At 25.5% G+C, this 27,589-nt stretch overlaps 2 protein-coding genes across 40 annotated transcripts; both read right to left on the bottom strand.

Annotated features, from left to right (window-relative positions):
* Window positions 1–246: 246 nt before the first annotated feature.
* Window positions 247–1,826, bottom strand: LOC122849449 (chymotrypsin-2-like). Its single transcript, XM_044148149.1, has 5 exons — window positions 1,769–1,826; window positions 1,511–1,673; window positions 1,033–1,420; window positions 423–507; window positions 247–322 (listed from the first exon to the last, which is right to left on the bottom strand). Exons 1-5 carry the CDS (start codon window positions 1,824–1,826, stop codon window positions 252–254), a joined length of 765 nt encoding a protein of 254 aa, XP_044004084.1. The 3' UTR covers window positions 247–251.
* Window positions 1,827–2,916: 1,090 nt separating this feature from the next.
* On the bottom strand, window positions 2,917–26,280 carry LOC122848892 (myosin heavy chain, muscle). Of its 39 annotated transcripts, XM_044147340.1 has the most exons (24): window positions 26,049–26,183; window positions 24,916–25,449; window positions 23,346–23,489; window positions 22,629–22,785; window positions 21,599–21,825; window positions 21,455–21,518; window positions 21,273–21,371; window positions 18,687–18,790; window positions 17,750–17,887; window positions 17,415–17,684; window positions 16,793–16,963; window positions 12,704–12,883; window positions 12,224–12,633; window positions 11,383–11,503; window positions 10,182–10,445; window positions 9,207–9,416; window positions 7,745–8,118; window positions 7,149–7,661; window positions 6,339–6,417; window positions 4,997–6,088; window positions 4,173–4,913; window positions 3,846–4,097; window positions 3,651–3,710; window positions 3,074–3,138 (listed from the first exon to the last, which is right to left on the bottom strand). In XM_044147340.1, the coding sequence occupies exons 2-23, from the start codon at window positions 25,120–25,122 to the stop codon at window positions 3,672–3,674; spliced, it is 5,856 nt and encodes a 1,951-aa protein (XP_044003275.1). In that variant the 5' UTR covers window positions 25,123–25,449; window positions 26,049–26,183; the 3' UTR covers window positions 3,074–3,138; window positions 3,651–3,671. The 39 variants fall into 39 exon arrangements, with proteins under 39 accessions (XP_044003248.1, XP_044003246.1, XP_044003253.1 ...); XM_044147313.1 differs by lacking the exons at window positions 3,651–3,710; window positions 16,793–16,963; window positions 18,687–18,790; window positions 26,049–26,183 and adding exons at window positions 14,083–14,253; window positions 20,355–20,458; window positions 26,243–26,280 and having other exon boundaries at window positions 2,917–3,138; XM_044147311.1 differs by lacking the exons at window positions 3,651–3,710; window positions 18,687–18,790; window positions 26,049–26,183 and adding exons at window positions 20,355–20,458; window positions 26,243–26,280 and having other exon boundaries at window positions 2,917–3,138.
* Window positions 26,281–27,589: the final 1,309 nt, after the last annotated feature.

The following is a 27,589-nucleotide window of genomic DNA, read 5'->3' on the forward strand; positions in this document are numbered from 1 at the left end:
GTGATAAAAAAAAGATATTATTAAATATAGCTGTCTGTTGAAGATTTTTTTTTTCATGTAGAAATTTCAAACACTTCTACTAAGTGTAAAGAAAAAAACATCTATCGTTCAGTGAGTATAATTAATAATTTTTATTATACATATAAAACTCAAATTAATTATTTAATCAAGTTTTAATTATTTTTTTGTACTTATAATAAGGTACATTTGACATTTGTTTATAATTAATGGGTAATAATTTTTTTGTGAATTTAGTAAACACTATTTTCTTGAATGTTGGTTTGAATCCATTCGATAAATGTCCATACACGAGTAAAAACATCTGAAAAAACAAATAAATTAAAAAAATAAAAATATTTAAAAATGGTTTTTTATTATTATTCTTATTATATAAAAAAATGATTTTAAACAATTTAACAAACCTGGATAACCAAGAGCACATGGTCTTCCAAATGAAACCAAACCAATCAATGTTCCATCGGATGTCAATGGACCACCTGAATCACCCTGTAGAAATTAAAGAAAAAAAAACAAGTTAAAGTATCTCGAGTAGAAATCTGGTCAGGATCGACGGATTTGATATCCGATCCTGATCAAAAATTGATCAAGTTACCTTATTTCAGAAAGCTTGATTGAATCCTGATCAGGATTTGATCAAGATATTTTTTTGCGTTCAATTTCAAGTTAACTTGGTCAAGATAGCATCAAGTAACCTTAATACATCCTGATCAAGTGAGCCTGGTCAAATCTTGATCAAAACATCATCAAGTTGGATGATTTCAAATAAATATTTTTTTAAAACAAGTTTCCCTGTTCAAGATAGGATCAAGTATCTTGATCACATCCTGATCAAGTGAACCTGGTCAAATCCTGATCAATGAATCATCAAGTTGTCTGATCAAAACTTGATTTCAATTCAAGTTGCCTGATCAAGTTTTGATCATATCCTGAACTGAATTTCTACTCGGGATAATAGGTACAATATTATTTTGATATAAAAAAAAAAAAAACAAAAACTAATAAAATACTTACGTGGCAAGCACCTTCACCAGATTTAGTATAAGTGCAAATGTGATCAGTTGTAATCATATTGTGAACAGTCTTACATTCATTTTGTGCAATAACAAGTAAATCAAGTTCTTGAAGTTTATCAGGTAATGAACTTCCCATACTTGTTGATCCCCAGCCAGATAATTTGCATGGATAATTTTCTTTATCAAAATCACTTGTTGGTAAACTTATTGAGCCAACTGTTTCGCTAAATTCAATATCAATTTTAACACGAATTAAACCAATGTCATTTGAAAATGCAGCACTGTTGTAATTTTTGTGAGCAATCAACAAATCTGTTTCGTATTTTGTACCACCTTGTGAGAGACTAATTGTTCCAGTCACTACAAATACTGATGATGGTTGATCACTGAAATGGTTTATCAACATATACAATTTAATTAAATAAATTATCAGTGTGACAACAACAATTATTGATTGAATAGAATTTTTCAATTACCCAACAATACAATGAGCAGCTGTTAAAATCCAACGTTTATCAATGATAACACCACCACAAAAATGAGATCCACTTTTTGTTCTCAATGATACTTGATAGGGATGGGAACCCTCTGATGCAACACTTCCACCAACAACTCTTGGAATTTCTCGAGCTTTTAAATAAAATCAAATAAATAATAAATATTCAACAATTTAAAATTGAATGATCTATTTTACAACTAGATAAATATTAAATATATATATAATTTTTTTTTACCTGATGTCCTTGAAAATGCAAGAATGCATAAAACACCGAAAGTAATAATTGCTTGCATTTTAATTGACGTTTAGTGACTGTATGACAATTTAAAATTAATTCTCATCTTTTATATGAAAAATCTACTGTATTAAGAATCATTGCTCTCTGAAATTTTTATTTTGAGATCAAGATTAGCTGACTATCAGATGTAAAAATATGGAAAATCATGATCAAACAAAGAAAATCTATATCTCGAAAAATGATTGATTAATGTGATCTCTATTATTTTATATGATATAGCTTTCAAATAATAATTTAAATGATAACATTGAATTTAAGACATTTATCTGATTTTTTTTAAATTTTTATCTGCATAATTACATTTGCCACTTTTTTTTCTTTCTTATTCTTTTGATTGAAATCATTGAATTATATTTCCAAGTTTCTTGAACTCAATCGAAACTTATCAGATTTTTTTTTTTTTTGTCTCTTCTTGATGACATGCTGATGATTGATGAGAAAAATTCAACTTAAAATAGAATAATCTCAACAAGTTTTTTTTTTTTTTTTATTTTTTTATCATTGAGTGTCCTTGATTAAACACATTTATTTATTTAATTTTTTTTTCTAATAAGTACATCTTGTTTTATTCTTATTTAAAAAAAAAAGAAATTTATAATCTAATTGATTTAGGATTTATCTAGGATAGGAAAAATAATAACACTCAATTTTTAGATTTATTGCTTATTTATTTTAATAAATACATGTTTTCGTTTTTTTTATTTTTATATTTTTTTTTTATAAATTAAATTAATTTATCATGAAGGATAGCGATATGGACACAGTTAAACTATAAAAAATTTTTTACTATTTTTCAATATTTCATTTCATAATTGAACAAAAGAAAAAAAAAATAATAACAAATTTAACTCGTAATAATTTAATAATAACAATGAATATTTAAATTCAAAAAAAAAAAAAAAAATGACGTTAACAAATTTTTATTTTTCATCTAAATAAATAAATTTTGATTAATATTTAATAATTGGCAATTAATAAATAGCTAAAACTGTGTCCAATTGAAAAAAGAGAGAGAAAAAAAAAATGTAATTATTGCATATCCTAAATTGATTTAGTTGATATTTAAATCTTCATTGATAAAATTATCTCATTAACGAGACAACATATCGTTGACATGCATCAGAGAATGTTTGATGATCGTGTCGAAAGGAATATGATGTTTGATATTATTATTATTATATAATTTATGATGAATAACAGGATGATAATAAAATTCATTGAATTTAAAATTCACCGTCAGGCATGAGATCGAATCGTGGCGGGAATGCGGAACCATCGAATTGGGGTTTGAACGCTTGTCGGTGTGGCTGTAAAGAAAATTTTTAAATACATAATTAATTATCATCAAAAAATTATAAATTTTAATCAAAAATATTAAAACAGTTATTATTAAACAATTATAACAATTAAAAAAAAATTACGATGATAATTTCAGCACATTTTTTGTGTGAATACTAAATTAAAAAATGATAAATTTTAATTTAAAAAAAAAATAATATTTACATGAAAATTAATTGATATTTCAGGGTTATAATTCCATTTTATTTTTGTGTTTTAATTATGATTTAATTGTATTGAATTAAAAAATTTTAATTTTGAAAAAAATCATTTAAAATTTCATCAAAGGATTGTTATTATATTGATGAAGATGATGATGATTCGTGTTGTTGTTTTTGTTGTTTATTTATGATTTATAAAAATTAATTGAATATTTATTTTTTTTATTTTTTTTTGGGATATACGATTTTAATGCATGTGTAACTGTGAATTAAAACACAGTATAATAATGTGCATGATTAACACGTACACACGCACTTACATGTAACCAATGGGGGGTGATTTACTCCGAGGCAGCAGCAGGCTTACGTGCCTTCTGGGGCTATACACAGGGTAGACATGTTAAAGTCATCATCGCGTTTTTATATAATTTTTTTATGTCTTTTTTTTTTTTAATCAATCATCTTTTTATATATTTTTTTTTAAAAATAATTTTTTAAATTTTAGTTTATCTTACCGCTGGGCTAAGACCACGTGCAGCACTTCCTCCACGTCCTCCCTTAGTACGGAACTTTGTAATTGCTTGTTCAGCAAGATCAGCTCTTTCTTCAGCTTCTTCAAGTTCTTGTTGTGCCTTGCGGAATTTAGCAAGATTAAGTGCTGCAATTTCTTCAGCTTCTTCAATTTGTCTCTTGTATGTTTTAATTTTTTGTTGTAATTTATCAACAAGATCTTGCATACGTTCATGATTTTTACGATCTTCATCAGCCTATTTGATGAAAAAAAAATTAAAATTAAATACATATAAAACAAGTTTTTAAATATTAAATTTTAAACAACTTACTTGGAAGCTAAGTTCCTTAATACGACGTTCAGCTTTACGTAGATTTTTCTGTGCATCAGCATGTCTTCTTTGTTCACCATCAAGTTCATTTTCAAGTTCACGTACACGTTGTTCAAGTTTTTGTATAGCTTTTTTACCACCTTTAAGTGCATTTGCTTCAGCTTCATCAAGACGTACTTGTAATTCTTTAATTTGTGCTTCAAGTGCTTTACGTAATTTTTCTTGTGTTTGAGCATGATCTTGTTCAGCTCTAAGTTCATCAGCAAGTCTTGCTGCATCAACCATAGCTTTTTTAGCTTTTTCTTCAGAATTTTTAGCTTCATTAAGTAATTCATCAAGATCGGAATGAAGTGTCTGAAGTTCAGCTTCAAGTTTTCTTTTAGCAGCTGATATTGATGCATTTTGAGCTGCAATATCATTTAATTGTTCATGTGCATCAGCTAATTCTTGTTCAGCTTGACGACGACCACGATCAGCTTGTTCTAATAATGTACGTGATTCTTCAAGTTCATTTTGTAATGCATTTGCACGACGTTCAGATATACCAAGTAATTCACGTGCTTCATCACGTGAACGTTGTTCTTCTTCAAGTGCTGCTTGTACATCCTTAAGTTGTTGTTGATATCTCTTGATATTTTTTTGTGCTTCAGCATTTGCTTTATTTGCATGATCAAGTGCTATTTCAAGCTCATTTATATCAGCTTCAAGTTTTTTCTTCATGCGTAACGCCTCAGCCTTACCCTAATAATTTTAATTGACAAAAAAAAAAATGATAAATTATAAATTATAATGAAAATAGAAAAATTTTATAATAAAATATTTACCTTGGCTTCGGCTTCGAGGGAAGCTTGCATGGAGTCAAGTGTACGTTGATGATTTTTTCTTGTATTTTCAAATTCTTCTTCTTTTTCTTGAATACGACGATCAATTTCTTGTCTAACTTGACTAAGTTCAAGTTGTGCACGTAATACTTTATTTTCTTCTTGTTCAAGTGCAGCTTCAGCTTCTTCCAATGCAGCTTGTAATTCATCTTTTTCAGCTTCCAATCTTTTTCTAGCTTTTTCAACTTCATGAATATTACGTCCACCTTCACCAATTTGATCAAGTAAATCTTTAACTTCATCAGCAAGATTTTTATTTTCACGACGTACAGCTTCAAGTTGTTCTTGACTTTCTTCATATGCTCCCTTAAGACGGAATAATTCAGTGCTATAATTACGACATTCTTTTTGACTTGCATCAAGTTCAGCAGCCAAATCATCAACTTTAAGTTTCCATTCACCAATAATTTTATCAAATGCTTTTTGTTTTTTTTCAGCAGCATTTGCAATTGCTGTTGCTCTATCAACTTCAATTTGTAAATCTTCAACTTCAGTTGCAAGACGTTGTTTTGTTTTTTCCAATGCAATAACTTTTTGATTAAGTGATTCAATTGTTTCTTCAGCTTCAGCAAGACGTGCTTGTAATTTACGTTTAGCTTCTTCAAGTTCTTCAGCTCTTGCAACACCTTCTGATTCATATTTTGTACGCCATAATTGTGATTCAGCATTTGCTTTACTTAATTGTCGTTGTAAATCAGCTTTACCCTCAGCTTCTTCTTCAACTTGTTCACGTATATTATCAAGATCATGTTCTAAATTACGGAATTTACCAAGAAGTGTTGCACGTTCACGTCCTTCTTCATCAGCTAATCTCTTTGTATCTTCCAATTGAGTTGTCAATGATATTTTAATCTTTGATAATTGGCTTACTTGTGATTCAGCCTCTTCAAGTTGACGAAGAAGATCACTATTTTCAATTGACAACTTTTTCTTTGCTGCATCAAAGTCATTTACTGTACGATTTAATTCTTCAAGTTTACCCTGTGCTTCATTCAATTGATGTTGAAGTTGTTTGGCAATCTTTTCTTGGGCAGCCTATATTTAAACAATTTTTATTTCATTTAAAATTTTGTTTTCAACTATTTATAATTATTGTTAAACACACTTGAAATTTTATTCATTTATATTATCATTATTATTAATCAACAAGGAATTAAATTTATGTTAACACAGCTCAAAGCACCTTAATTAATAATTCATTTTAAAATTAATTTTCTGCATTAGTAAAGCTGTTTCATTTTTTTTTTTTTTATTTTTTCTTTACTAAATCCCAAATTAATTTTACCTTTTCGTTGCTCAAGTGATCAACGGATCCACGCATATCATTCAATTCGCTAAAGTACTGAACCTTTTCTTTTTCAGTCCTATTGACGTAATAAACAACAAAAAAATACACATAAAATGCAGGATTTGTAGAAATTAAATTTTAAAAAACATGTAACATTTAGATAATAATTGAGGGGGATTGTTTTTTAATTAAAAAATAACTGTAAAAAATATTTTGATTATATCACAACAAATCAATTGGAAAATAATTTATGTTACGAGGGCAGTGGGAATAATGTGTGAATTTCCAAAGCGTAAGAGGGGTAGTGCGCTTTTTGGAAATTCACACATTATTACCACTGTCCCTAGTAACATAAAATATGGTTCGTTACATGTGCCCAATCAGAGAGCCCGCTCCAAACTCATTTGGAGGGGAAACACTCGCCAAGGCTCGTGCTTGCCCCTCCAAATTCGTTGAGAGCACTCTCTGAGTGGGCACTTGTAACGAAATATACTATTTTTAAATTATCAACGAATATTGGAAACAATTATTAAAACGATCATATTTATTTTCCAAGGTAATGGTACCTTTTCTCTTCCAACTTGGTCAACAGCTGCACGTGCGGTATTCAAATCCGCGTGGATGTCATGACGACCTTTTTCAGCTCTAATAAATTTACGATTTAATTTAAAAATCTAATTTGTTTTTTGTTTCTTTTTATATACTAATTTGAAATTCTATTTTTAATTAAGCTAATTGTTTTTCTTTCAAAGGGGAAATATATTGAATTTGTTTTTCTAAATAAATAAATATAAATTAATTAATTACCTAGCCTTAAGCTTGTTGAGTGTATCAATTTGTTCGCCCATTTCAGCAACAGCATCATTGTGTTTCTTTCTGAGAATAGCAAGTGATGTTTCATGTTGAATATTAGCTTCTTCAAGATCTCTACGTAATTTAGCAAGTTCAGCTTCTCTTTTTTTATTAAGTTCAACTTGTGCTGATGTTGCACCACCAGCTTCTTCAAGACGTTCACCTAATTCTTCAAGTTCACGTGCAAGATCAGTACGTTGTTTTTCAGCTTTAGCACGTGCTTGACGTTCAGCTTCAACTTCTTCTTCAAGTTCTTCAATACGTGCTTGTAATTCTTTAATTTGTTTTGATAATTTACCAACAAGTGATTGTTCATCTTCAAGTTTTGCTGTTAATGATGATAATTCTTTGTCTTTACGTTGAATTGTTTGTTCAAGTTCTTTTTTATTACGTTCAAGATCAGCAACAGCTTCTTGGGTTAATTTAAGATCACCCTCTGTTTTTCTTTTGCCTTTTTCAACATCAGCACTATTAAAACAAAAAAATTTAAATTTCATTTATTATATTAAAGTAAATTAATAAAATTTAAAAAACAATTTAACAAAACATACCGGAGTTTCTTTTCACGTTCCAAAGTATCTTCAAGTTCATCAAGTGTCTGTTCAAGTTTAACTTTAACTTTGTTAAGATGATTAACTTTGTCTTCAGCTGCTTGAAGTTCTTCAGCTGTTTTTTGATTAACTTCACCTTGATTTTTCTTTTCTTTATTGAGCTTGTTTATTAATTCATCTTGATGAGCAATTTCATCATTCAAATTTCTTATTTGATGATCTTTTGTTGCTTTGTCTTGTTCGGATTTTTGAATAGCCAATTCAAGATCTTCAACATCTTTTTTAAGTCCAGATATTTCTTGTTCTAATTTTTTCTTATTTTGGAACAAGTTATTACGGGCATCTTCTTCTTGTTGTAATCTATCACTGACATCCTGGAATATATTTTTAATTAATTTATTGGCTCAATGTTGGACTTGGCACATTACTTGATATATAATTTATTTTTAATTATTTTAACACCTGTGAATCATCGTTAAAATTTTTCACTAACAAGCTGGAAATATCTTGTCAATTCGAATGAAGTTTTAATGTTTAAAAAAAAATATTTATAAATCTTTTTTTTTGAAGTTTAATAAATTATTATAAATAAAATATTTAAAATATCACAACAATTTCGTCATGAAATGATCGATGAATCATTAAATTTGACCCTGTAAAATAAAAATACACTCGACCTGTTTTTTTTTTTTTTCCAGTGATACATCACGTTCACGATGTATAAAAAAAAAAATAAAAAAACAAAACTTTTAATAACCTGGAATTTCTTGGTTTCTAAATTTAGCTATTTCGAAAAATAAAAAAAAAATATGTATGAAAGATGACTTGTTAACGCAAAGCAAACCCTAAATGGTTTGCCAAAAAAAAAAAATATATAATTTACGAAATTTTAAAAATTGCTACTTTTAATTTCTAACTGGTGATTTTGATGGGTCAATTTTGATAATTTTTGCCAATTTATCATGACATTTTTAGTGACGATGAATATCATGATTATACGCTTTAAATAGTTTATTAATGTCAATAAATTAAATTTATGCTTCATTTAATTTTTGGCTCAACTATAATAATTTTATGCACTAACTAGAAAATATTCCAGAATATAAATATAGACATAATTACACTAACTTTTATGACATTTTCATCATTAATTATACAAAAATTTTATCATTATTTTCACCTATAAATTCATTTTAAAACTTGATGACAATTTTAACTGACTATAAATTTAATCATTTAATTTTTTTTTTAAACTGACAGTTTTATTTTCTATAGCTATTTAAACTTTACTGCTCTTTTTTCTACTTGATAATTTAATTGTAAAAATAAATGAAATTTAATTTTTAATAAATTTATACATGTATTTTCATTAAGTAGAATTTATTTTATATTTAAAAAAGTCTATCGAATAATTCACAGATTGATAAAAAATAATTAAAATTAAATTTCTATAGAAACTTACCAAAAGTTGAGACTCAAGATCCATTTTTTGTGCAGCAAGTTTAATTGCTCTTTCTTGATACTCAGTTAAAGAACCTTTTTCACCTTCAAGTTGTCTTTGAAGATCATTTTTTTCTTTCAGCACAACAGCATGAACAGCTTCAAGTTCTTTACGTGCTTTTTCTTCACGTTCAAAATTTTCTTGTGAAATACGTGCTCTTTCAGTGAGCTCCTGTAATTTTATATTATTATCCATATTAATATTTTCCAAAAATTTATCTTGTTCATCAAAATTTTCATCAACAACTGGATCTTCCATTATTTAATAAATTCAAAAATTTATATCACAAAAAAAATTCACAAACTTTTATCAACAAATTTATTTTTAATTTAAAATTATTTATTTAATTATTCGTATTTATCAATTCGATTTTATTCGAGTTGTCGTTCAAGTGCTCACACGTTGGCTACTGATGTCGAATAATCTCTACCCCGAAAAATTAATATTTATAAAAAAAAAAAAAGGATGTTATAAATTCTCCAAGTCAACGGAAAGTCGCGAAAATCCCCACTCATTACAATTCCAATCCAAAATATCTGCAGAAAAATATTTATATCATATGTCGAATTTAGGCAGCTTAAATATTTCGACAGTGGGAGTTTTATACTAAAAATAAAATTTCCAGTATTATGATATGCTCCAGCTTCTCCATTTAATAAAAAAAAAAATGTTATTTATTTTTTTCACGTATCCGATTATAGAGCTACATCATGTATAAAAAAAAAAATATATAATTATTATTATAATTTTTTTTAAAATAAATAAATCCAGAGTTTATAAAATTAAAATTCTAAAATTGAGTCAGCTTGAATTACATAAATTTATGGTCTGATTAAAATTAAATAAATTTGTTGAATTTTTGAGTATTAATTATGATAAATGTGTTATTTTTTTGAAAAATTATATAAATGTTTAAAAAAAAAAATTTATACGTACGGCCAATTCATCTTCAATACGTGTAGCATTGAGTAGAGGTTTGACCTTTTGCCACAATTTCCACCATGGCCAGGTACGTAATTTAAGGTATCTTCGCAAGTTACGTTGAACAACTTGAAGTGCCAAACGTTGCTCTTGCAATTTTTTAAAGTCTTCACGTGCAAGATAACCACGAATGTAAGCTTGCATCCATGCACAAATCTTGCTAAGACGTTCGTCACGGAATTCCTCCATTTGACCGAGGACTCCAGCACGGAAGAATACCTAATTTATTAATTATCATACATTACATTTACATTTCTACTTCAATCACTAAGAATCATACTCAATTTTTTAAAAATAATATAACAATTTTTTCTATTAATTAACATGTCATTTAAAATTTATTCTGTATATTATTTTTTTTTAAATTGAGTATGTTCTTTTATTTGTTTAAAACATGCATAGGTTTATAATTTAACTGTTAAATTTTTTTTTCTTCAAGTTTAAAATGCTCCAATGTTTATGATTGGTATTTAAATTTTTTTTTTTGGAATATTAATTTTTAAATCAGACAATTATTAACAAAGAAAGATAATGAAATTAATGATTTTTTTTTTTCATGCAAAGCAAATGAATGTTTTTCTTTTGAAGTGAAAAAATATTAAAAAAAAATTTGTTCAGTTGTACCAAAAGGTGTCATTATACCTTGGTAGCACCCATTCGATATTGTTCTGGTTCCAGAGTGATTGTTTCAAGAATTTTTTCAGTTGCTTTTTTTGGATCATAAATATCTTTAACAGCAGCGGCACACAGAATTCTATATCTGTTTTACAGTGTCGATAAACAAAAAAAATAAAATAATAATGAAAACAAAATTCATGCAACAAAATAATCTCATAGTCATAATTGAGACATAATAAATAATAAAACAAATATACATGACATAAATAACATAAATAAATAAATGATCTACAAAAAAAAAATGATAAATAATCCTTCATTATTGTGACAATAATAATTTGCATTTTTGAAGGATTAAATTTCAATCAAAGATGACACGTTGAGACGGCATTTGTTGATCTAATTTTAGAAAATTAGTTGATACATTTAAAAAAAACATTAAATTATTGTTAGATTATCACACAATAATACAAGTATTCCTGATGAATAATGTTATATTTTATAAATTTCAATATTTTTTTTGTCACAAATGACGTGCCTTGGTATGTCCAAGACGATATTGATCAGCATCAAGACCAGATGCTTCCAAAATAGCAGCAGCACATTTATTAGGATCAGCTCCAATTGCATCACAAGCTGCTGGTGCAATGATCTTGTATCTAAATTACCACATCACACAAAATAGGAACAAAATAGATTTCTTTGATTATCTACAAAATTTTACAAATAAATTAAAAAAAACATCTTCAGTGTTGATAATATTCAGCATAATCAGTTCTCGATCGTCACCAGTATTTAAATTAATATACAAAATCTACTTGTAAAAAAAAATTCAAGGGTTCAACATAATAAGGGTCAATTAAAACAATATTTTAAATAAATAAAAAAAACAATTAAATACAGGGTTCACTCTGATAAAATGATGATTCAATTTTGTGTCTGACTGATGGTATTGTTTAACTACTTGGAGATTTACAATAAATTCAATTAAAAAATCAGGTTCAAGGGTCAAAAGGGTTCAAAATTAATTGTAAAAATTCAGGGTAATTCTTCATTTTTTTTTTTTTTTTTAAGAATAAACTAGCCTTTGTATGACCAATCCTATAAAAGTCTGGATCAAGTCCGCATGAATCGAAACAAATTTGAGCTGATTTTTTAGGGTCTGATTCTTCAGTCATAGCTTGTGGTGCTAAGATCAAGTAACTGTTTGCCAACAAGACAATAAATTATTATATATATTTGTTTAAATTAAATGAAAAAATAGAAAAAGAATAATATTGACTTTCTGCTTGAAAAAATATTATTAATAATTGAATAATTGTTTCGTTTGTTTCATGGGGAGTTTTTTTAAATTAATAAAAATAAGAATGATAACTTACCGAAGTTTAAAATCAGGATAATTCATTCTGTTTGGAAAACCTTTACGACAAATACGAATTCCTTCAAGTACACCATTACATGTAAGTTGGTGCATAACAAGATGTGAATCAATAACACCAGGTTGTTTCATTTCATTTGGAATAATACAACGTACGAAATGTGGTTGAGTTGCTTTTAATGTTGTCATTAAATTATTCAATTGATCTTTGTAAGCTGATGATACTGTTGCAAAACCACCACCTTTTTTACCACGTCCACCTTTAGCATCACCACCACCACCAGATTGTCCTGGATGATCAGCAAATATTTCAATCAATAATTTATTTGATGATTTTTTAAATTGATCAACAACTGTGTCATTCAATGGATCCTTGTTCTTTTCTAACCATCCAGTAATGTTGTATGGTACCTAAATTATTTTTTTAATTAATTTTTATTTTTATTATATTTAATTGCTGTTTATAAAATATTTTACTAACGTTGCCAGCATAATGGCCAATAGCAAAGTGAGCAGCTTGTTGACCTGGCTTTGGTGGTTTTGGCTTGAGGAAGTTGTTACTTTTACCAAGATGATTGTTGTTTAATTTTTCAACAAATGTTGCATCCGTGGCTTTTGGGAACATAGACTCTTCTTCAAGAATTGAAAGAATACCCATTGGCTAAATTAATAAATTTAAAAAAAAAACAAAAAAAAAAATACATAATTAATTAATGTTTTTAATTTTCTTTGTTTATATATTTTTTTTTTTTATTATCTGAATATTCATTGAAATTTAAACTGAATTTTTCTTTCTTTAATTTAACTACTATTAATTAATTTTTTATTTATTTATTTATATTAAATTATCTACTTCAAAATTCTACAGAAAAAAAATTTTTTTTCATTTATTTTTTTAATATGAAAATTTAATTTGAATAATTATTGATTTTACTAATGATAAATAATGATATTAACGAATTTTTTTTTAAACAAATTTAATAATGATTTTAAAAATAGTGTAAAAATGAATCAATATAATTTCGATACTTTGTGATGATGATCCTTAATATTTACGAGCTTGAAATTTGAAAAAAATTAAATTATTATTATTGATGATGATTAACAGTCTTGCAAGTGCGCAATAAGCAATTAATAAATGCAAAAAGCAATTTGTATCATGCAAATTATCTTACCTTTTCAATGAGATTTATTGTCGATTGTAAATCCATACCAAAATCAATAAATGCCCATTTAATACCTTCCCTCTCATATTCCTCTTGTTCAATAACAAACATGTGATGATTAAAATATTGTTGCAATTTTTCGTTCGTAAAGTTGATACATAGTTGCTCAAAACTATTCAACTATTTTAATAATTTTTTTTCAAATCCATCAGGTCATCAGGTTGGCATGCGTATCCAAGAATAGTATTTTTTTTTTTTTTTCAATACACACACACACACAGCAAAACAAAAACATAAAAATTTAAATAACAACGAATATTTGTCATTCAATTAATTCGTTATTTAAATATCAATAATTTGAAAAAAAAAAAACCAAAAAAAGATTACAAAATAAATTTATAAACAACAATAAAAAAATAATCTTTTTTTGATTTTTTTTTTTTTTAATTATCTACTTAGGTGTGTTGAAGAAAAATTATTTTTTTTCTTGTTTTTTGTTAGTCAAAGGAATAGATATAGTATTTGTTTTTGTATCAAGTACTAAAGATAGTAATTAAATTTAAAAAATAGAGAAAGAGAAAGAGGCTAAATGACATGCTTAAAAAAAGTAACGTATTGTATTTTTCACGATGTCAATGATGAATACTGAATGTAAATACAAACAGTAATTATAATCATCAATATCGTCGTGTACCTTTTCAAGCAAATCAATTGTTTGTTGAAGATCCATGCCAAAGTCAATGAATGTCCATTCAATGCCCTCACGTGTGTACTCTTCTTGTTCAAGAATAAACATATGATGATTGAAAAATTGTTGCAATTTCTCGTTGGTGAAGTTAATGCAGAGTTGTTCAAAACTGTTGAACTGTTGTGAGTCATGATGATGATGATGATGATGCAGGATTGTGTAATTGTATTGTGATAATTTTTTTTGGAAAAAAAAAAGGCAAGACAGTTGTCAATTTACTGTTTTATGCCGACTGCTAATATTTTTTTTTTTATAATTAGTTTTTAAAATAATTAAATGTATTTATAATTATTTTAAATTGTTAGTAAATTTGGCTTTTTAATTATGGTATATTTTTGTTTGAAAAAAAAATTTTTTTCATTGTTCAGGACTTGGGTATGATGGTGACTTGAATTTTTCAAATCATAGGGTTTTTTTTTGTTGAATTTATTGGATATTGGAGCTCGGATTTCGTACCGGAATGTCCAATTGTTTTTTGTTTTTTTTTAATGGAAATAATCGATTGTATGAATTTATGAATGTCAACAATGTGGAGTATAATTTTCAACGTAGAATAAATATTTTTAAAAACACCAGAAAAATGTATATATTAAACTGCAAATGTCAATTGATTATTTTCATTGTTCTTATTGTTTTTTTGAAAATAATATCAGCAAAAACACTGTCAAACAATTACCAGATTTATCATGGAATTATTATGATTTTTTATTTTCCTTTTGATGAATTCACAATTGTGATTTGTTTATTGTTGAATTGTTTTTGTCTATTTTTTGTTTAAAAAAATACCTTCTCAATGAGTTCGATACATGCGAGCAGATCCATTCCAAAATCAATGAATGCCCAATCAATTCCTTCTCTTTTATATTCTTCTTGTTCAAGAACAAACATGTGATGATTGAAAAATTGTTGAAGTTTCTCGTTGGTAAAGTTGATGCAAAGTTGCTCAAACCCATTGAACTATTTTATTCAATTTTATGTTTGTTTTTTTGTTTGCAAAATTCAAAACAAGGTAAAAAAAAAAAAAACAATAAATGGAATAAAACATGCCTTGTTTGTGACTTAAAAAAATACTTGATAAATTCCAATTGTTTCAATTTTTTTTTCAAACAATTCAATGATATAAAATCAATATAAAAAAATAATATTTATAAACTCATTGAATTTTTAAAAACAATTGGAATTATATTTAAAAAAAAAAAAAAAAGTTCTTAATTTTATATTTTGAATACCTATGATCGACATGTTGAAATGATGTTGTGAAAAGTAAAAAAAAAAAAAAAATGTTATCACAAATAAAACAGTGGACAATTACTTTCGTCATGAAAAAAAAAAAAAAAGTTAAAGCATTCATAAAAATTTTTTTTAGTTACAAATACGTATGCTGTGTTATTAAAAACAATTGTATTAAATTTTTGTTTGTTTGTTTTTGTTTGTTTTTTAACAGATTGTTCTGGTCTGTTTAATCAGTCTTGATTTTTTTCCTGTTGGAAATTTATACCTTCTCAATGAGTTCGATACAAGCAAGAAGATCCATGCCAAAATCAATGAATGACCACTCAATGCCCTCACGAGTGTATTCTTCTTGTTCAAGAACAAACATATGATGATTGAAGAATTGTTGAAGTTTCTCGTTCGTAAAGTTGATGCATAGTTGTTCAAAGCTGTTAAACTGTTTGTGCAAATGCCAGACAACGTTCATAATAACATTGTTTTTTATGTATGTATATTTTTTAAATTTATTTTGTTCATGTTTTAATTGTTTTCATTTTTATAAAACACTTAATTACACTAATTTATTATTAGTTTTTTTTTGTTTAAAAAAATTATATCTTTATAGATATTTTTTTCTGTTTTTTTTTTTCAATTCTAAATTAATTACCCAGTAATTTTTTCATGTAATTAATTTTTCAATTAAAAAAAAATATACAAAAATTGTTAAATTAATTTTTTAAATAAAACTCACTCATATTTTAACTGTGTTTTTGTGTTTTTTTTTTTTGATAATTAAATCCTCACAAAATATTCAATTTTGTGGAAAATAATTCATCGAAATAATGTCAATATATTTCGATTAATCTACATGTTAAATATAAAATGTAAAAAAAAAAACGTCCACTGTTTTGAAACAACTGAATTTGTTTGTTTGTTTCTTTGTTTTTTTTGATGTTTGAAAATGATTGATATGTCAATGACAATTGATGATGGAACAATGATCCAAAAGGGTAACAAAAAAATTGTGGAAAAATATATAACAAAGGGGACACTCAAAAAACATGTATAAAATTAAATTTCAATTGTAAAAAAAGGGGTAAATCAATTAACCAAATAAAATCAGAAATTTAAAAAAACAATAAATTCACAAAATTTATCGTATATTCATATACGATCTTGAAACAAATAAAAAAAAAACCATCAAAATACAAATAGATGGTTTGTGGGTGGTGGTAGGGGGGGGGGGGTCAAACAAGGTAGTATTGTTTGTTTTGGATCAAAAAAATCATTCAAAAAATATTTGGAATAATTACGAATTTGCGCTTGCAAGACCCTTTAATTGAGATAATAATAAATTGATAAAAATAAATTCAGTATTAAAATTCATGATGATAATGAATATTCTGAATTTAAAATAATAGGATAAGGGTCTTTGATGAGTCACCTTTTCAATGAGCTCAATACAGGCAAGTAAATCCATTCCAAAATCAATGAATGCCCAATTAATTCCTTCTTTTTTGTATTCTTCTTGTTCGAGTACAAACATGTGATGATTGAAGAATTGTTGAAGTTTTTCATTGGTAAAGTTGATACAAAGTTGCTCAAACCCATTGTACTATATGGGCATTATTTTTTAATATTTATTTTTATTTTTTTTTTAAATTATAAAAAAAGGGGCTTGGGAATTTATTTTTTTTTTTTCTTTTTTGTGGAATATTTTTTCTAGACGGGTTTGATTTTATGGGAAAAAATATACGAATTATCTACTGGAATCTAAATTAATTATCTAATTTAAAAAAAAGTAAAAAAAAAAAAAAATCGAATTATTGTTTAATAAAAAATCGAAATTTAAATATGAAATTCGATTTTTTTGATTTTTTACTTTTTTTTTCTTAAAATTAATTTGTTTACTATATTTAATACAATTTTTATATTTTTTTTTTTTTAGATTGATATAAATTATTTAAAATTGAATTTAATATATTTTATAGTAAAAAATTGTATTAAAAATATGTAAATAATATATTTTTTTTTGTATTTAAATAATTGAATGAAAAAATACTCACGTCGAAAATTTCGAAACCAGCAATATCTAATACACCAATAAAGTGTTGACGTTTTTGTTGTGTGTCAAGTGTTTCATTACACTTTTTGACAAGCCATTTGAATATTCTGTCAAACATAGCTTTTGACATGGCACCAACAGAGTATGATACTTGATTCATGTTACGTCCTTGTGTTACGAATTCATTACCGACCTTGATTCTTGGTTTCAATAAATTCTTGTATAAATCAACACAGTCAACACCAAGAAGTTTGGCAACACGTTCACCTTCCTAAAATTCATATTAAATAATTATTTAATTTTAATTATATATATTTTTTCTTTTAAATAAATTACCTCTGTGCCATCAGCTTCAGCTTGTTCTTCACGACCACGTTGTTTGAATTTCATACCACCCATGTGCATAACAGCAGCGGTAATCTTGTAAATATCATTTTTCTCTTCTTGAGTGAAACCAAGAACGTTGAAAGCTTCCTATATTATTATTTAAAAAATATTACTGTGTTAATTATTGATTTTTATTTCGATAAATTTTTAGAAAAAAATTTTTCGACAAATTTCATTGTCATTTAGTCAAGCATCAATGAAAGAGCTGATGATTTTTTTTATTGGATATGAAACAAGCTGTTTTAGAGGAAGCACAGTGTTGAGTATAAAAAAAATTTTTTTTTTTTCAAAAGCTTTGGAGAATGCTTAAACATGCAATGAGCAAAAGCAGAAGCACAGCTTGTGTTAGAAAGCCGCTTCTTCCCTGAGCTCTATTTTTTCGTTTTTTTTTTTTTTCTATTAAAATCAAGTGATAAATGATAATTCATTATCTGATTTTATCACTAAAATCATCACCTTATTTACCATGTATTTGTTGTTCCAGTCTACAAAAAAAATTGGAAAGTTTATCCAATTTCAAAATTGTTAATGATTTTTTTGATAAAAATTATATTCGCAATATTTGTGTTTGTAAAAAATATTTTTGTGTTTTCATTGTTGCCATTTTGTGTGTAACATTTTCACGGAAATAATATCCGGGGCTTTTTTTTTTTTAGGAGTAATAATAAAAAATAAATAAAAGGGAAAAATAATTTGATAATTTGATAAATTTTAATAGTACATTTGGGAACAATGGGTTGAAAAAAAAGTGAAAAAAAAATTATTGAATAATCAAATTTGATTGTTGATCAATAAAATTAAATATTAACAATTAACAGATAATAATTGGGAAACAATTTGGGGTTTATTTTCTTGTTTTTTTTTCATTTTTTAAAAAAGGACTTACGTCGGTAAGCGACAATTCTTCGCCATCATCAACATTTGGGATTGTAATTTTTCCTTGTGCCACATTGTGATAGTCATGAATGTCATTCGACAAGAAACACATCTCTGTGAATAACATTATTTAAAAAATAAAAAAACAAATTAAATAAAATTTTTATATTCACATCTAATCATTGATAATAAAACATGATAAAAATATACAATAATTTATTCCTAAATATATATAAAATTCATATCAAGCTGTTTCTAAATTGGAAAATAATTAATTTTGGATATAGCTGTATACGGGGAGCGAGTATTTCAGGGGAATATATCTGTGAATTTATTAATAATAATATAATTGTAAAAAAAATTATTAATCCCCCTAAATTCCCCGCCCCCCGGTACCAGCAGCAGGAAAATGCGCAGCAGCGGGGGGCAGAGAATGCCAGTGCCATTGCGTTATGATGAAGATAAAAAATTAAGAAAAAAAAATAAAAATAACAAAACTTTAATTAAAAATAGTTTAATTATAAATATTATTATTATAATTATTAATTATTAATAATTATAATTAAAAATAAATAATATTATTTCGAAAAATTATTTCGAAAAAATATTATTTCGAAAAATTATTTCGAAAAAATATTATTTCGAAAAATTATTTCGAAAAAATATTATTTCGAAAAATTATTTCGAAATATTATTTCGAAAAATTATTTCGAAATATTATTTCGAAAAATTATTATTTCGAAAAAAAGAAAAGAAAAATCATTTAATTAAAGTTTAATTTTTTTGCTTTTTTGTTTATTTTTTTTTTTAATTATCACGATGAAAAGGACTTACGTCCGTTTCTTCCATGTCTGTACTATCGTTGACTCCCGGTATTCTTGTCTTACCCTGGCTAATGTAGAAGTAGTCACCGATCCGGTTCGACAGCAGACACATTTCTAACATTATCCATGATTTTTTTTTTAATAATCATGTTGGCATATATATTTTATAATAATACTTTCTTTCTATATACCCCTTAATAATACAAAAAAAATAAAAAAATAAATCATCTATTTGATTTTGTCTCTCAAGCGGGAAGATAACGATATAAATTTGCATTTTTTTTTTTTTTTTTGCGTAGATTGATTAATTTGTTGTTGATAATGAAATGAATTTGAAAGAAATTATAGATAGAAAGAGATAGATAGAAAGATAGAAGAAGAATATTATAATAAAAATAATGATTGTATTAATAATAGAAAAAAGAAGAAGAAGAAGAAGAAGAAGAAGTGAAAATTATCTGAAAATTAAATTTGATAGTGTGATTATTATTACTCAGTTGTGCTAGAATTAAATAGTTAAATTATAAAATTATAAGAGGATAGGCTTCCATCAAAGAGCGTATGTATTGCTGCATTATAAAAATAATAATAATTAGCTGATTGAAAAATGATGACAGCTGAAAACAATATTGGATGATTGCAAAGAAAAAAAATATACTTAACAATCATGACGCAAAGAAAACACTTGAAAAAAACTAAATTGAAAATATGATATTTTCAATGAATGATGAACGATAAATTTATTGTCTATTGATGTTTTTAAATCATTTTTTGAGTATTTAATTTTAAAATGATAAAAGAGACAATTGATAAATCGTTTCATCATATTTACTTGCGGGTTTGCATGCACTTACATCGGTAATAAGCAATTCTTCGCCATCGTCCAATCCAGGGATGGTTGTTTTGCCTTGCGATACGAAGTAATAGTCATTGATGTTGTTGCTCAACAGTAACATCTCTGCATTGACAATGTAAATCAACAAAAAAAAAAATAATAATATAACACACATGCAGGTGATAAACCAATGAACCATCAATCAACCGCATCAGGTTTTTTTTTTTTCGCCTGGTTCTTTTTCATATTTGAATATTTTCATGGTTTTTTTTTGGTTGAAAAACGTACAAGCGTTTTTTTTTTTTTTTTTCAAGGATTAAGGGTCACTACGTAATTGTTTAATCGGTCATAACGATCAACAATTTTTAAACAAACAATATAATCTACCAGCTTTTAAATTAAATTTTAAAAAAAAATCTAAAAAAATTAATTAGAAATTTTTGCTGTGCCCGTAATTAGGGATTTAAATATTACAAAAAAAATTTATAAATAAATTGTTTAACTATGAAAATAGCAGAAAAAAAATTTTTTCAAAATAAACAAAAAATTCCTTCGCGTTGAATTTGCGTCGGTTCTTACGTCGGTAAGCGACAATTCCTCGCCATCATCGACATTTGGAATTGTTGTTTTTCCTTGTGAGACGAAGTAGTAATCATGGATGTCGTCCGATAAACAGCACATTTCTAAGAAATTAATTTGGTAATTTAAATTTACTTTATGATTATTTTAATTTTTATAGATTGATATTCTCAGGACTCGAACCAGCTTGATGATGATACATCTGTTTTAAATATTTTTTTCGCTCGAAATAATAAAACTAGGACAATATATTTAACTTAACAATAGTAATGGTATCTTTTGATGATTTGTTGAATCCAAGACAGGACATTGTTGGTTAAAGCTAATGATAAATTTAATTAAAAATAATAAACATTACCTTTTAATCCCTTGACGGAACCAGACATGATCTGGTAGAAAATGTGGTAAGAACGTTCCAATGCTTGTTGAGAAATAACACGAGCTTTTTCCAATAGATCTATCATTAAAAATAGAAATAATAATAAACAATTAAATATATTTAAAATATTAATTAATTATTTGAATGATTATTTAACTTACAAGTTTCGATATCAGCTCCAGCTAATTTTCCGGATGGTCCAAAATGAATACGAATAAATTTACCCTGTTTACAAAATAATTTAATATTTTAATATTTATTTATGATGAATTGAATGATGAATTAATTGATGAATTAAAACTTACGAAACGAGAAGAGTTATCGTTACGGACAGTTTTGGCATTACCAAAAGCTTCAAGTACAGGATTTGTTTGTACAACTTGATCTTCAAGTGATCCTTTCTTTTTATCAGCTTCACTTGGTTTTTTAGTTGATGCACCAACAGTTGCGAAGTACGCAATTACTTTCTTTGTATTTTCAGTTTTACCAGCACCAGATTCACCGGTAATCAACATAGATTGATTTTCCGAGTCTAAAAATTAGATAAATAGAATTAATTTTATTGTTCATAAATTGAGTGGTATTTGATAAAAATTTGGGACGAAAAAGTTGGATATTTTTGTTGATAAAAATTGGATCTTTTTGTTGATAAAAATTGGATCTTTTTGTTGATAAAAATTGAAGATTATTGTGGATAACAATTGGAGATTTTTGTGGATTATAATTGAATATTTTTGTGAATGAAAATTGAAGATTTCTATGGATAAAAATAGGATTTTTTTGTGGATAAAAATTAAAGATTTTTGTTGATAAAAATTGGAGTTTTTTGTTGATAAAAATTTGAGATTTCTTTGGAGAAAAATTGGAGTTTTTTATTAATAAAAATTGAAGATTTTCGTTGATAGAAATTGGAGTTTTTAGTGAATAAAAATTGAAGATTATTGTGGATAACAATTGGAGATTTTTGTGGATTATAATTGGATATTTTTGTTGATGAAAATTGAAGATTTCTCTGGATAAAAATTGGATATTTTTGTGGATAAAAATTGGAGATTTCTTTAGATAAAAATTAGATCTTTTTGTGGATAAAAATTGGAGTTTTTTATTGATAAAAATTGAAGATTTCTCTGAATAAAAATTGAATATTTTTGTGGATAAAAATTAAAGATTTTTGTTGATAAAAATTGGAGTTTTTTGTTGATAAAAATTGGAAATTTCTTTGGAGAAAAATTGGATATTTTTGTGGATAAAAATTGTATATTTTCTATATAAAAAAAAAATTTTTAATAAACTTTCTTTTTGTTTATAAAATTTATGATATTTAAATAAACTTACTGGTCAACATGTTGACATAGGCACCATCAGAAATGGCAAAAATATGGGGTGGTACTTCACTACGTCTTTTACCACGGTATAACTTGGCACAACGTGTTGTATAGACAGGGTATCTCTTGTAAGGATTGATAGCCACACAAAAGAGGCCAGAGTATGTCTGAAATTCATCAATAAATTATTACAAAAAACCCAAAACCAATTACATAAAAAAATTTAAACCAAATAAACAGTAAAATCATACAAAAGATAAAAAAATATAAAAATCATAAAATTAATTTTTAAAAAAACAAGTTACATGCAATTTGAAAATTTTTCTTTTTAATCCCATGTCGATTTTCTTTTCATTTTTCCAAAAAAAACATTCGTAAAACTCATTTACAGATTTTATTTTTTATTATTATTTAAAAAAAAAAAAACATCTCATGTCTTGTTCGAGAGTTTTCATGTAAAAAAAATTAACAACAAACGTTAAAAAATTTTAAAAAAAAAATTAAATAAACACAGTAAATTTAATAATAGAAAAAAAAAAAATGACTGATCAATTTTGTTGTTGTTTTTTCAGTTTAAAAAAAAAAAGTAAAACAAATTTTTGTCTGTGGATGTGCCAAGTGATAAACAGGCTTTAAATCCAACGACTAAAAATAACAAAATAAAAAAAAAAAAATAATTCACGCGGATGGCACACGATCAACATTGTGATCATTTCGAATTTCTTACGTAGATGAGTTTGTGATAATAACGCTGCTTCAAGTTGTGAAGTACAGAAGCATCATTGAGGTATGTCAAATTTGACATATCCTCAGCTTTTTCATATTTTGGTGGATTGACCTGCTGGAGTAGATCCTTCTTGAAGTCCTTGGTCTATGTTTTTTATTTTATTCCGTTTTTCGTTTTTTTAAATAATATATTTTCCGATTTTTCGTTTATTTAAATCCCCCAATTGACGAGATAGCGATAGAGAGATAAAAAAGAGAAGAAAAAAAAAAAACATTAGTACATTTTGTATAATTAAAAACTTACGTATATTAATTTTGCGTAGTAACGTTGTTTCAAATTGTGCATAACAGCAGCCTCATTGAGAAACGTTAAATCTGCCATATCTTCACTTTTTTCAAATTTTGGTGGATTAACTTGATTCAGTTGATCTTTATGAAAGTTTTTTATCTGCATATTTTTTTTTTCATTTATTTATGTTTAATTTAAAAATAATAATTAATTAATAATTATTATTAAATTTAATTAATATTGTATTTTTAAATATTTAATTTAATTTATAATTGCATAAATTTATTAAAAGCCATTAGTGTATTTAAATTTTTTTATTTTTAATTCATTCTATTTATTTTCTGTTCTAACTTGGTATTTTATTTTTATTTTTTCTTGTCGTTACTGATGCTTAGATTTAAAAGTTTTTTTTTTTATACTGGGCTCTGTTCCAAAAATACATTGACCTGACGTTTTCATTAAGTTGCAAGCGTTATTATTATACCCGGATGATCCGTTGCTTGCTAACATTTCTAACAATAGAATTTAGGCATAACTGATGAACCGGGTTTGGTGAACTGTTATATAACACCAAATAAATTCACCGAAAAATAAAAATAAAATTTACAAATTGTTACCCGATGTAGCTTAATAAATAAAAATTAAAAAAAAACAATTTTATTAATTTTTTTATCAAAGCCATTAATTTTATTCATTTTTTAAATTGAAAAAATTTTCTGCTAAAATTATAAGCCATATAATTTCGAGTAAATTTAAAAGTTTTTTTTTTTTTTATTTTTGTTTATATTATTTTTAAAAATAGGGATTATGTTTCAGCCAATTGAAAGTTCCGAAATTAAATTAAGAATTTGTATGTTCCAATATGGGTTGGCACGATCTGGATATGGCGTCTCACGATACTCAAAACGCTATTCTGTTCTAGAAATAGTAACAGCTGCCCGATACGGCAACGCCAAAGTTTCTCGACTATTTTTTTTTTTTGTATATCTTATATACAATTTTAACTCACATACTAAATACCAAATAAAATTATCATCATATATAAATAACGATTGAAAATTTTACTTGAAAATAAATTTTAAACATGATTATTATTATAACATTTTTAAATTATTAAATAAACAATTAAAATATTGTAAATAATTTCAAAATAATACATATTATCTATAAGTAATTATAAATAATATATAAAATTAAAAAAAATTATTTATAATTAATAGAAAATTGTTTAAAAAATAATTTTTAAATGATTTTTTTTTTTTAAATTAATTTAAATACACACCTCACCACCTGGCAAAACAACAGAGACAATGTCACCCTTGGTGGCTTTAATTTCACCAAGTACATGTCCTTCTTTTTCATCAGGTACCCAGCAAGCCTTTTTACCATCATAAGGCTTAGACTGGTCGATTCTTTTCTGCTCAAGAGTTACATAAAGATATGGTGCTGGATCTGGATCTTCACCCTCTTGTACTACTGGTCTCGGCATTTTTATAAATTAATTAATTTATTATATTTTTTATTTCAAATAAAATATACTCTTTTTTATATTATTATTATTATTTTATTAATAATAATAATAATGTTTTTTTAATTAAAATTTCTGCCGTTTTTTTTTTTTGCGTTTTATTTATATTTATTTATAAATAATATGTATATGCTTTTTTTTTAAATAATATCTCCTTTAGTATTGAGGGAATAACACCCTGATTTTTTTGTATTCTCTACTCAGAAGCCAAGTAGTCGTCAGTTTCGTGCAATTTTGCAAAGCTTCGGAGTCGGACTGACTACTTCTGGCGGCACGTTGTGTGTGGCCCTGTACATACAAATTATTAATTAAAAATTTTTTAAATTATTTTTATTATCATTTGATATAGGTATTTTAACACAAAAAAAAAAAAAAATTCTATTTATGGTATTATTAATTTAAACATTTAAATAATCAAATAAAACTGATTTTTTTTTTTCGTTTAATTTCTTTTTTTTTCCTCATTTTCTCACTTCACTTTAATTAATTAAATTTATTAATTTAAACACTTTGAATATTTAGCTTCTTCTATATGATAAAAAAAAACTTGAAATGAATTTTTTTTTAAATTTTCCACTTTCACATATAATCGTTGAACTTGAATAAGAAAAATTTTGAAAAAATAAATTTGAAATAATGAAAAACACTTTTTATTTTTAAAATTCAAAAAGCAAAATGAAGGAGAGAAAAAAAAAATAAAAAAATTAACGAAATATAATCGTTAATTAATTTTGGAAAATTAGAAAATTTAAATTTTTTTTTTTTTTAAACACATTCACACACACAGCCACACACTCATTCACCCAAAAAATTGAATTTTTAAATAAATAAAACCGTAATAATCCTTGTAAAGAAAAAAAAAAGGTAAAAAAAAATCAATTATTTACTTCGATATATGTATTTTTGAAATTTTCTTTTTCGTTCGATGTATTGTTATGTAATTTCACGCACGTAATTTTAAAAATATAATTTGACTTATTGTTGAAATAATTTGTTACTTAAAATATATATAAATTATTGTTGTTTTTCTTTTTTTTTTTTTTTTTTTTAAATAAAGATGTAACCGACGTGATGCACTTACGTTAGAGAGCCGTTCTGTCGCGGAAACGTACGGAGCCTCCCAATATAAGCACGTGCAACGTGATCCTGATATATAACAAGTTATTTGATTGGTTACTTGGCACAACCAATAATATGTTTCGTTACTTCTTGCTCCAATCTACCTTTTTAGGTGGAGATGATACCCAAAATGTGTGACAGGGGCGAGACCATACGAAAATGCTCTGTTTTAACACCCTGCAACGGGATTTTTAGTTTAGATGAAAATAGATGCTGAGTGAGATAGAAGTTAACGTTAAAAAAAATAAAAAAACATTTTCTTTTTTTATATTTTACTTTAGACAATCAAAGTAATCTACTTCTTAAAATTTAAAAAAAAAAATTTCATTTATTTATTTGATTTTTTTAATATTTAAAATTAAATAAAAGAAAAAAATTTTTTTTTCAATATTTATTTATGGTTTTTTAAACTTAATAAATAGTGAAAAAAAATTTTATTTTTTTTTTTTTTTTAAATTAAGCATACAGTTATTAAATATTATTTTTAAAAAAAAAAAATTTTTTTAATTAATTTTCATACTATTTTAATTTAATTTGTCTTTTTTTAGTAAATTTATTTTAGTGCATTGAATTTTTCGTTTTTTATTTCTGGGATTTTGTATTTTTTTTTTTTTTTTTTTTATTTTCTTTTTTAGTATAGTGAGCTGAAAATAACAGAAATAATTTCAAAAATTTTTATGCATTATTTACAAATACAATATCGGGTTTCGTTGGTAATAATTTTAAACATGTATTTAAACTGAAATATTTTTAATTGTATATTACTCAGCGTTGAAGAAAAAAAAAAAAAGGTATATTTATTACAAATAAAAAAAAATAGCAATAAATGAAAAAAAATAAATAACAACTAGTTGACAGATATTTTTGATATATATTTTTTTTAATTTAGCATAATTTATAATGCCAAAATTACAAATTTTCAAGATTGATAAGATGATAATTTTAATTGAAATATGATGTAAGGATATTAGAATATTTTAGATGTTAAATAAAACATTGTAGAAATATCACAAGACCTTGAGTTGTTGCCCCAGAATGTTCAGTGCATTGCGGAACCAATTCGTACACCGGATATTCTTATTTAACCACGTGCATATTAAACACGTGTTTAACTTACAAATCTTTTAAATTATTTATCAAATTAATTGTATAAAAATAATCCATAAATTTATTGCTATCATGATCAATATCAAACGTAGAAACAAACGTAGAAAAAATTACACAAAAAATCAATTTTTTAATTATTTCTTTGACTTGTTCAAAAGAAATTACTGTTCAACTCAATCAAATGATTAATTAAGCAGATAAA

Source organism: Aphidius gifuensis, linkage group LG2 (genome assembly GCF_014905175.1).
Source record: "Aphidius gifuensis isolate YNYX2018 linkage group LG2, ASM1490517v1, whole genome shotgun sequence".
Lineage (NCBI taxonomy): Eukaryota > Metazoa > Arthropoda > Insecta > Hymenoptera > Braconidae > Aphidius > Aphidius gifuensis.

Bases quoted from the DNA above. Each gene is read 5' to 3' on its own strand.
- LOC122849449 (XM_044148149.1), bottom strand. From the start codon at position 1,826: ATGCAAGCAATTATTACTTTCGGTGTTTTATGCATTCTTGCATTTTCA. The intron at 1,674-1,768 runs GTAAAAAAAAAT...TTATTTGATTTT, and splicing joins TGCATTTTCAAGGACATCAG to ATTTAAAAGCTCGAGAAATT. The intron at 323-422 runs GTTTGTTAAATT...TTGTTTTTTCAG, and splicing joins ATGTGCTCTTGGTTATCCAG to ATGTTTTTACTCGTGTATGG.
- LOC122848892 (XM_044147313.1), bottom strand. From the start codon at position 25,122: ATGCCGAGACCAGTAGTACAAGAGGGTGAAGATCCAGATCCAGCACCA. The intron at 8,119-9,206 runs GTAAGTTTCTAT...AATATATTCCAG, and splicing joins ATCTTGAGTCTCAACTTTTG to GATGTCAGTGATAGATTACA. The intron at 7,662-7,744 runs GTATGTTTTGTT...TTGTTTTAATAG, and splicing joins GAACGTGAAAAGAAACTCCG to TGCTGATGTTGAAAAAGGCA.